Source organism: Bactrocera latifrons, unplaced genomic scaffold (assembly GCF_001853355.1).
Source record: "Bactrocera latifrons isolate USDA-ARS-PBARC rearing strain unplaced genomic scaffold, ASM185335v1 scaffold_39, whole genome shotgun sequence".
Classification (NCBI taxonomy): Eukaryota; Metazoa; Arthropoda; class Insecta; order Diptera; family Tephritidae; genus Bactrocera; species Bactrocera latifrons.
The window spans coordinates 1,519,303-1,530,056 of record NW_017537034.1 but is presented as its reverse complement, the minus strand read 5'-3'; the positions used below and the strand labels follow the sequence as shown (position 1 = coordinate 1,530,056).

Sequence of the window (10,754 nt, the reverse complement as noted above, 5' to 3'; positions counted from 1 at the left end):
CGTTAAAGATAAATATCAGTAAACAAATATGAATTTCTTGTATATACATATGTACATAAAATATTCAATAGGTATGTGCCTAGTTTATTAATAAAGTCTTAGTTATATTTTATATTGCTGCTTGGGAAGACGTGTGGTGGGTTCCATGCTTAAAGAATCGAGTAAATTTCACACCAAACTAATATATTTGCGTATTAGGGTGGGTAATAATTATATTTTTGGTGAAACCTCTCCAAACGGGTTGAAGCTATCCTCGCCGAAAAAGTTTAATATCAGATCGATCATTTTGTGATATATCGACGACAGGTCTCCAGTGTCCTTGATGTGCGGACCCTCCGTGGACGGATCGATTCGGACCACTATCTTGTTTTAAGCGTAACCATTGGTTTTTTGGAAGGTCGAAAGACTGTTACGATGAGGACTGTTCTGTCGCAGTGGGGAACTAGCTGGATAAGATACCGAGGGTTTAAGAGGGAAGCGAGGCACATATGCAGACAGAAAAAGAAAGAAGCCGAAATCGATCAGAATGAAGAGCTTCAGAAGCTGGCCGACGAAAGGTTTCAAGCATACTCTTGTTGGGACCACTTCTCCAGCCTGCTGAACTGCAGTGAACCCGATTCTTCAATCGAAGTCTATGGAATTAATGTTCCATTGCCCAACTATAATGAGGTTCGAGTAGAAATAACTCGGCTGAGGAACAACTGAGCGGCAAGGATCGATGGAATACCGGCCGAACTATTCAAATATGACGGCGAAGAACTGACAAGGTTTGTGTTTCAGATTTTTTGCAAAATATGGTCGGATGATGATTCTATGCCCAATCCAAAGAAATAGGGGCCCCACAATCTGCGCCAATAACCGTAGGTTAAGCTTCCTTAAAATCACATATAAGGTCTTATCTAGCGTAGTGTGTGAAAGACTTAAGCCCACTATGAACAAACTGATTGCACCTTCTCAGTGTGGCTTTAGACTTAGCAAATCTACTATCGACCAAATTTTCACCATGCGCCAAAACCTTGAAAATATCCGTGAAAAGAAAATCGACTCACACCATTTCTTTGTCGATTTTAAAGCCGTTTTCCACAGCACGAAAAAGAACTGCCTCTATGTCACTATGTCTGAACTTGGTACCCCCGCAAAGCAAAGATCTTCGAGCTCTTCAATACCAAGCGAGGTTTCAAAAAATTTCCCATCGTGTGACTTCTTCAATAGCTATTGAAAAAAAAACTTTTTTAATACAATATTTTGATCAAACTGTGTTCTCTGCAGAAGCATTAATTCCGAAAATCCGCAGCCGCAACTTTATTTCTTAGCTTTTGCGGTTTTGGATTATTTTTAGACTTCTGAACTCTAGAACTCTTTTCTCTTTATAAATTCCTCTATTTTTTCTCCATCCTTTTCATTTTCTAGTTTTGTTTCCATCCTTTTTTCTTTCCATTGCAGTTTATCTCTCTCTCTTTTCTCTCTCTCTATTCCTTTTTTCCCGAGATATAGAGAGGGGCTTTTCCTTCTCGTTTCCACTTTTTTATACCGCTTACTCTCTCACTATAACTCGCTTCCTTTCTCTTTCTCATATTTTTCATAAAACTCACTGTATTGTTAAACCCTACTGAGATACCGTAAGCCTGACGCGTGTTTGTTATTATTAGAAAATTTGTTTTTATTGTATTTATTGTTGTACTTTGTTTTATAGCCAGGCGCTACTTAATAAGGAATATTTAAAATGAAAAGTAATTTGACCCTTTTGCATGAACAGCGCCACCTAGGACCACCTAGTCTTCAGGAGACTGTCGCTAACATAATATAACTTACACACACACACACAGGCACATACATATGTACACTTTGTCTTCTGCTATTATTATGGCCCGGAAGTTCAAGTTATGCATTGACTGACCATATTTATGCTGAGCGAGTACTAAGTTGCTGCTATGTCTGTTGGTTTTTATTTTTGTGTATATATTTTGTTGGTTGTCACTGCATACACTTGCGGCCGTGTCTTTTGTAGGTGCGCCCGCTGCCAATTATGGCTTACGTGGCCTGGTCAATCCATAAAAAACAACTAAACAATTCGAAAGCCACTTCCTTTCCGAGCGAAATGCCACATTAATTGACCTGCTTTGGTATGTTTTTATGTATATCTATGTGTAGTATATGCGTTTGTTTGCTTTTTAATATTTTATCATAAATTTCAAACAATTTATTTGTGCTTTTACTGAAGCTTTAATGAAAATTTAACAGTTGAGTGATTTAGAAGAAAGAAAGAGATTCTGAATGAAAATTTTTAAAATTATATTTTATTCAAGAAAAAATTCACAGAATAAATTTAAAAATATTTTAGAACTTTTTTTTCATATTTGCATTTTAGGTGATGATATTCGCTTTTTATATATTTTTATTTTTTTAGAGTTAAAATATTTTTTTTTTAATATTTTTTTTTTATCATCTTGGACTATTTGGCATTGTTATCCACAATTCTCAGCTATAACTTTTACGCCATTTAGTGAGTGTTTTTTTTTTTTTTGTTGTATACCATATTATTTATTTTGCCAACCCAGCGCTTATCATTAAGGAATTTTAATTTCTATTTACATATAAACCAAATCAAAATGTAAATCTCTACCAAAATCCGCATATAAATTAAGTAAAAATCCAACTCGCTTTGTGGCCGAAGAAATTTCCTACACATCGTTTGTATGTCGCCGGCTCTGTGCCGCTGCTGTGAACGCATTCCATTCTAGACACCCGCTGTCGCTAGAATGCTTCACATCCGTTTGTTGTTGTTCGGGAAAATCTCACTACAAAAATTTGCGAGAATTCTAACTACAACATTTGCTACGCACGCCACACCCGACCCGCAAGGCCCTTCATCATGGCTCTTTGACATGTACAAATTCGCATTTCTAAAGCGAAGTCACATTTCTAAAGCTTGCGTGCAAAAGCAAAAGGAAAAATAGAAAAAAGTATCACAAAAACACAAACACAAACACCCACCAACTCTAAGCTATTCTCGGGCGCCTTACATAGAAATGCAAAAATGTAGGCGAAATAATCGCATGTCGAACACGACTTAGAAAATGACTTTCTCAGCAAGCATTTGTTATTTGGCGTTGTGAAAACAATTATCACACACACGCTCACGTAACTGCACATGCGCACTCACATGTTGTGCACGTTGTCCATAGGCAATTATTAGCCAAGCACAATTCGAGCTCGTAAACAAGACTAATGTGTATGCAGCGCAACGAATGCCTTGGCTTTAGAAACCGAAGACTTAAGACACAAACTTGTTCGCGCATTTGCCATTTTCATTTGGTGGGTTGTGCTTCACGCAAATTACCAACTCCCATTTACATGTTTGCTACACATTTTTAATATTTGCTCCATTGTAGTTGTTTTTTGTTTTGGGTTACAGCAACTTTTATTGTCACACCACAAATTGCGTTGATTAGGGCGCTTGAGAATGTTTCGGAAGTATTTTTCTGTCATGTCAATTGATGGCAATCGCTTGTCAATGCCATGAGCGTTTAGCTGGAAATATCGGAGGTTGTTTTGTGTATAAAGTATGCCAGATAAATATGTGTACCTTATTATTGTGTTCTAAATGTATGAGTGATACCTGAAATGTGTCTCAAGAAATCTGCTTATCTGTGTTGGCCTTGATTTCGCAAATTTGGGTTTGTCAAATAGGAAGTATTAAAGTGATTAAGCATAAATCTCTTTACATAACTTGGTTGTTGGTTGAAAAGTGAGGCGGATTCCTCCTCTACTTTTCCCATTTTCTGAATTTAAGGTCTTAAGGGGTGATCTGTGATGATCCATACATTATTACTAAGTTTTTTTTTTTTTCAAGAAGTGGATGCTTTTTGGTCTGTCCATCAACACTACCCGAAAGTATCTTTGTACTATGTCCCTTGTTGCTAGTCAAGGTTCTATTACTTTACACAACCCTTGAAGGAGGAGAATAATCCTTATGTTTATGTTTCTAACAGGCTCAAAACGGACCAGCCCATCTGCCTTCTCATTTCCTTGCCTTCGTATATGACTGGTAAGCAAGAGGACTTAGTGATGATGTTTTGCACGTCGGTAGTAATAGGCCTATAGTGAATAGCAATAATAGTAGTAGAGGGAGTTGAGGGCTTCTTCTGAGGGACCTTGTCTATTTAAAATTATTAATAATCCTTTATTTTCCCATTTTTATCATGAGTAAACTGGTCTTTATTATTAAAAGTCCCAATACGGATGTGTCAAATAAAAGAAGGACAAAATTTGTTCATAATGAATAAATCCATATTTATTACCTGGTTTCAAAGTAGATTGAAAGTGTTTATAATCATGATCCAGACTGATAATATTTCAAAAAAGTTCTCTTCAAAGGTCGGAGTGGAGCCGTATTTCATCCATTATCACATCTCGACGCAAAACTTCGGGTTTATTATACCAGAAAATCTGCAAACCCTGCACCAAATCATCAGCTTGTCGCTTTTTTTTGGGCAAAAGTGAGTTCGTGCGGCACCCACTTTGCACAGAGCTTTCTCATACCCAAATATTCGTGAATAGTGAGATGATCATGTTCAGTTCAGTGTAAGTTTATCTGTTCTTCTCAATTCTCTTGGAGGAACCAAGAAGCCAAGTCGCATTTTTCCCGAACCCCATTTGACAAAGTTTTACCCTGCCAGCATTAAAATGAATAACTTATTTTACGAAGAAGAAGAGCAAAATTATTAGATTTTATTAGTATTTATTACTATTTTTCACAAAATTTGTAATGTTTACGACAAATCCTAATTTCAAATGAAAATTTACATCCCAAACACTATTTAATATAATTTTCAAGCAATAGTCACATCATTGGTGTAGTACAACCATATCGATGGAGGTGGCAAGTCATAGCGACATTCCTCCTCAATCAGCCCGTTTTCATCCAGAGTGCCTTTCAGATTTAACTTACCAGCGCATTGACCCTACATATACATACATATAAATGAGTTTTCCCAGAAATATAAAATCCCAAGACAACAATTCCTACCCGCTTAGAAAATTTTCGCCACGCATAACTGCCTGCATGATGATTATATAACTGCTTGTATTTGTGTTTTATATCATAAATGCTGTCCTCATCGCAGACCTTCATGAGCTGTGTGGTGCCGGTGAGCGTGTTGATTATGCGCACGCGCCGTTCACGCCTCGTCAAGCGCCCGATATGATACATGGGGTCTTGACTCCACATTTTGCCACTTGTCTTGCACATTTCACTGAGCGCGGTTTCTAGTATCGGCGGGAATAGCAGACGTGGTCGTCCCGTTACAGGTGACGTTTCTGTTTTCGGCATGAATGATTCCTCGAAGAAATGCGAGATATCTTTGCCGCCAAAGGCGAGGAGATACTCTAGGTTCTTGAAGAAGGAAGATTGTTTATTTTATATACAGTATTTTGTAAGTTCTTCGTACAACTTACGCTATTCCAGTGATCGTAGCGGTCTCTTAAAAATGGCGTCAAGTCGAGCACATTCCCATGTATCACAACCCAGAAATCATCTTTTTTATTGTGTAAGGCCACCTCGTCGTATAAATAGTAGCGCATTTGGTTTCTTTAGAAATGTATACTAAAATATAAACAATAGAGTTTAAAAAGCAGATTTGATATCAAAAGTTTTTATGAACGTTTGTTTTTGCTATTTCGATTTTTGAAAGTTTTCGAAAAGGAACAAAATAATCAAATTCAAGGCTACAGTGGTATTTGCGTACGATATTTTGGAAAAATGAAATTCATATATCTTTTTGCATTTAATATCATGAAGAGTATGAGATCCTTATTGCCTACGGCTAACTTTATACCATGTGTAAATATCATAAAGAAATTATGCTCGAGATGAAGACCTTTTTGTTTATTTTTAGCTTTACTGTTTATTTTTAGCGAAGTGAAAAACCTAGAAGTTATTGAGCTTTGTTGTGGTGATACTTTTGCTTACCTTTAGTGAAGTTAGCAACCCTAAGAGCCATAATCTTCAACAAGTACCGCTTTAGGGTTACTAAGGGGTTTATTGACCTTTAAAGAGGTCAGTGACCCTTTCCCAGGCCAGCGACCCTTTAGTTTACCGTTAGGCTCAATAACCTTTAACAAAATCAAAAAACTTAATGTCAACGACCTTTGGTGAGGTGATCCCTTTGTTTACCTTTAGCCTAACCTAACCTTAACCCTAAGGTTGTTACCTTTTGCAAGTAACCCTTAAAAAGTCCCACCTTCCCCAAAATTTACATTGTTTGAATGAAAAAAAAAGAAAAAAAAAAAAAAAAAAAAAAAAAAAAAAAAAAAAAAAAAAAAAAAAAAAAAAAAAAAAAAAAAAAAAAAAAAAAAAAAAAAACGCGGAAGTCTTAATTAATTGAGTTTCGTACAACTTTTTCATATAATCTCGTTAGATCGGTTGGGAAGTACAGAATCAATATGATAATTTTTAATCTCTTAAAAATTATTGTATAAGAGCCTCAAAAGTCTCGAAAAACTCAAAAGGGAAGTTTTTGACCACTTCTTTGAAACATTCTCAAGGGAAACTCTCAATATCAATCAGTATACCGTTCAATAAAATTTGTATCTCAAGCATTCTTATATTAGAAATAAATACCTCCGAAGGAAGTGTAGAGTTCAAGTGTCAGTCCCCTTTCTCACCTTATAAAAATCAATAACCATTTCTGTTAGTTAAGTAGTAAAGAAATTGTTTATCTAAGCAATAAGATAAACAGTGCAATACAATAACCCTTAAGAAACCTAAGCAATAAATACCATAATATTCTATATTTTATGACAACTCTTTTGCGGGCAACGAACTCAACACTTCAAAGTCGATAATTTGGTTTGCAAATGTTAACAAATACAATTGCATTTTCTACAACTCACTCACTACCTGTGGGCATTGCTATTGTTGCAGTTGTTGCCTGTTTTAGCGAAACAAATATTCACACGAGGCTTTTATAGGTAAATAGCAATAAAATTCGAAATGTTGAACGCAACAAACGGCAACACGCACACACTTGCACCTGCATAGCAATTCATACAAATATATAAGTATGTATTCAAAGGTAGCAAAATAACAACAAAAACAAATGTAAACAAAGGCAGCGTAAAACGCAACGTCTGCCCTGGCTGGGCGCTCCTTGTCAGCAGGTTCTAAAGCAAATTAAAAGACTCAGGACCGTAACTTGCGCGAACGCAAAGGCGAAACGAGTTTAAATGCATTTCTTTAGTAGTTGCTTTTGTTGTTATTGTTTTCTTTCCTTGTTGAAATTGTATTGAATTTCATAGCCTTTGATTTCGCTGCGCTGCTGCTCTGTGGAGGGCGTAGTGAGTTTCGCACGCTTTTGTTGCCTACGGATATAGATGTGCGTACGCTTGAAAACATATATATATATATATATATAGAATAAAGTATAGCTGAATATATATGCACATCAATTCTGCGGTTTGTTTACTTATCCTTTCCCACAGCCCAGTGGATTTTCATAGGCAATAAAATTAGTGCCACAAATGGTTATCTTTCGAATTCAAATAAGAATAGTTGATTATGACAAATAAGATCAAGAGAGTGGTGAAATGCGGCTTTATCAAGTGCTTGAAATCAAGCTCTTTGACTTCTAACTCCATTATTAAAAAATTTTGGAGTATAAATTTAACATTCTGTTCTTTAATATGTATACCATGAGGACTGCTCTCTGAGTAATTAGACGACTACTGTTCAAGTTTTAGCCGAATCAGCCATGTGGAAGCAAGTTAATTCGAGAATTTCAGGAAAATAGAAAAAGATTCATTTTGATCGGAATTTCGATTCTTAGCTTTGGTAGAAAAAGCTAGAGTTTGGCTTCGCTACTATATAGCTGGGCTTGGATAGTGTTGCGTTATCATAAAATCCTTTGACCCAAAGCTGATCCATAGAGATCTAGCGAGCTCATCGCATGCAGTAACGTTAGCGTTTTCCTCATTGTAGACTCGTAAGTAGTCATTATTCTAACTGTGACCACGTGGTATAGTTCAGAATCCAACCGGATGTTAGTTGACAAAGCTCTTTTTAACAAGACGCGGTAGAAACCTCTCAACACTTCCATCTTGATTATCCCGACATTGCGAGATCAAAGCATATACACCTTGGAGTTCACACTTTAAGATATTCCGGTGAGCTAAAGAGAATAGAAAAAAAACGCCTTAGCAGGCATGTCTACTTATAACATCCGATCAAAGGAGTTTTATTCTCTGGCTTCACCAAGGACTGTGTATATTAAGTGAACCAAGTGCACTCCTCACCTTGGAGATCATTTATTAGACCTAACATTAGAGAAATTGTGTGCCAAAATCCAATAGTCATTTAATATTTTATAAAGCGACTCTTCTTTTTTGTTAGTGGTGTAATAGAATATTAACAAATTTTAACGTGTCGCAAGATAACATCCACAGTATGCTCGATTTGACTCTGTGCGACTTATTTGCTCAAGAATTTGCGGTTATGGAAATGGATTGAAATTCCCAGTTGAATCTTTGGTGTTTATATTAAACAATGTTTCAAAAACTCCTCAATTGACTCAATTATCAAATTCCTTGCAAGTATATATAAAGAAATATTGGTAATTGACTCAATTAAGTCACTGTCTGAAACAGCTATTGGATTTGAATAAAAATTTCTCATGATATATTTGGTCAGATGGCATTTAAACCAAAATTAAACAAAAAATTAAAAAAAATATTTCAGTAAGTCCTTCAATTTATTCAATTAGCAAACTTTTACGACTCTGCGAATATTGAACCGTTGCTGATTGATTAATTAATCGATTTCAGTTCGGTTAACACATGTTGATTAAAAAAATGCCACAATCAGCTCTGAATGTAGTCAATTAATAAATTATTCACACATGAAGAATTAGTAATTGACTCAATTAAGTCAATCTAAGTTCGACTGAAATATGTTGAATACAAAAAATGTCACAATAAGCCTTCAATGTAGTCAATTAATAAATTGTACACTCAAGAAGAATTGATAATTGACTCAATTAAGAAAATCTAAGTTCATCTGAAATAGGTAAATTATCCAATATGAGTCAATCTAAGTTCAACTAAAATATGCTGAATCAAAAAAAAAAAAAAAAATTCCAATCACCCCTTAATGTAGTCAATAAGTTCCCACATATGCACACGTGAAGAATTTCTAATTGACTCAATTAAGGCAATCTTTTTGACAAAATCCTATTATTTGACTAATTTTGCTTTATGTTGGTCCCTAAATAGTACATAAATTAAAACCTGACTGTAAAATCATTATTACTCCCTAACCTTTATCTTTTGGTTAATTTTTCTTCAAAATTTTAGTTTCAATTACAGTGACAAACACACGCATAGTACCTTTGTGTTCTTCAATGCCTACCGTCTACTGGGCTAAATTTGTATTCAGGTGCCTACTTGAATGCGTAAAATCAGAACAAGTGCTGTGTTTCTCCTTTTTCTATTGATGCTTGAAGGATATTTTTTTCCACCGTTTTCTGCCTTCACTTTGCTACGTACGAATATTGAAACGCGAATTTCACAACAGACCGGTTATATTTCCCAGCCACCGGGCAACCAAATGTTGCGCTCAACTCCAGCCAAAGCTAGAATAGACTTTGCTTTCGTTCTGCGGAGATTAGTCATGATTGATCATGTTCAGCGATGAGTCATAATACCTGTGTGGGTTGAGAATACATATGTGTACATATGTTTGGTTGTAGCTCTGAGGATTTATTTGTATGTTAAATTAATCTGGTAGGTTGCAGCTCCTCATTTTTATCTCTACATTTTCGTTACCTTTTGCCGTTGCTTGTGGTGTACAAGCGCATGCATGGAATCATTTATTTTTTTTTTTGTTATACCCTGAACAGGGTATTTTGAGTGAGGTGGTAATTTAGAGAAAAAAAGTCGGAGAGACTATATAGTAATTATATATAAATGATAAGCGTAATGAGCTGAGATGTTTAGTCATTTCCGTCTGTTTTTATATACGAGAACTAGTTCCTCAGTTTTTGAGGTACCGGTCTGGAACTTTAAACACGTCTTTTTCTCTCCATAAAGTTGCGCATTTCTCGAAACCGATGATAAAGGTTCACTATGGAATATAACTGCCATACCCCTGAACCATCGGAAAAAAGAAATTGTACAGATCGGGCCACTTTAGCCTATAGCTGTCATATGAAGTGATCGCTCACAATCAAGTCTTTGTATGAAAAACTTTTTCATTTGGCAAGATATCTGCATAAAATTCCCCATAAATTATTCTCCAAGGTAACAGTACAATCTTTGTAGAAATTGTTCAGATCGGACCACTTTAGTTTATAGCTGTCATATAAATTGATCAATCATAGCCCAGGCCTTGTATGAAAAACTTTTTTATTTGACAATATATCTCCACGAAATTTGGCATGGACTATTTTCTGAGGCAACAATATAATCTCAGAAGATTTTGTTCAGATCGGATAACTATAGCATATAGCTACCATACAAACTGATCGCTCAAAGTCAAGTCCTTGTGTGGAAAACTTTTTTTTTAACAAGATATCTCGACGAAATTTGGCATAGATTATTCTCCAAGATAGCAATATAATCTCCGAAGTAATTGTTCTGATCGGACTGCTATAGCATATAGCTGCCATACAAACTAACATACAATACATTCACCTATGTGTGGTATTATTGACTTCAATGTCCTTGATTATTGCTGCTCTGCTTTCCCATGCTGATTGATT

The 10,754-nt window shown here is 35.6% G+C and overlaps 1 protein-coding gene across 1 annotated transcript; it reads right to left on the bottom strand.

Moving 5' to 3' along the window:
* Positions 1-4,776: 4,776 nt before the first annotated feature.
* LOC108972264 (cytochrome b5 domain-containing protein 1) lies at positions 4,777-5,683 on the bottom strand. The gene is made up of 3 exons (XM_018938812.1): positions 5,458-5,683; positions 5,030-5,395; positions 4,777-4,964 (listed from the first exon to the last, which is right to left on the bottom strand). The coding sequence occupies exons 1-3, from the start codon at positions 5,581-5,583 to the stop codon at positions 4,833-4,835; spliced, it is 624 nt and encodes a 207-aa protein (XP_018794357.1). The 5' UTR covers positions 5,584-5,683; the 3' UTR covers positions 4,777-4,832.
* Positions 5,684-10,754: the final 5,071 nt, after the last annotated feature.

Excerpts from the sequence above, each read along its gene's own strand:
- LOC108972264 (XM_018938812.1), bottom strand. The coding sequence starts at position 5,583 with ATGCGCTACTATTTATACGACGAGGTGGCCTTACACAATAAAAAAGAT. Across the intron at positions 5,396-5,457 it reads GCTACGATCACTGGAATAGC|AACCTAGAGTATCTCCTCGC; the intron begins GTAAGTTGTACG and ends TCCTTCTTCAAG. Across the intron at positions 4,965-5,029 it reads GGCGAAAATTTTCTAAGCGG|GGTCAATGCGCTGGTAAGTT; the intron begins GTAGGAATTGTT and ends ATGTATATGTAG.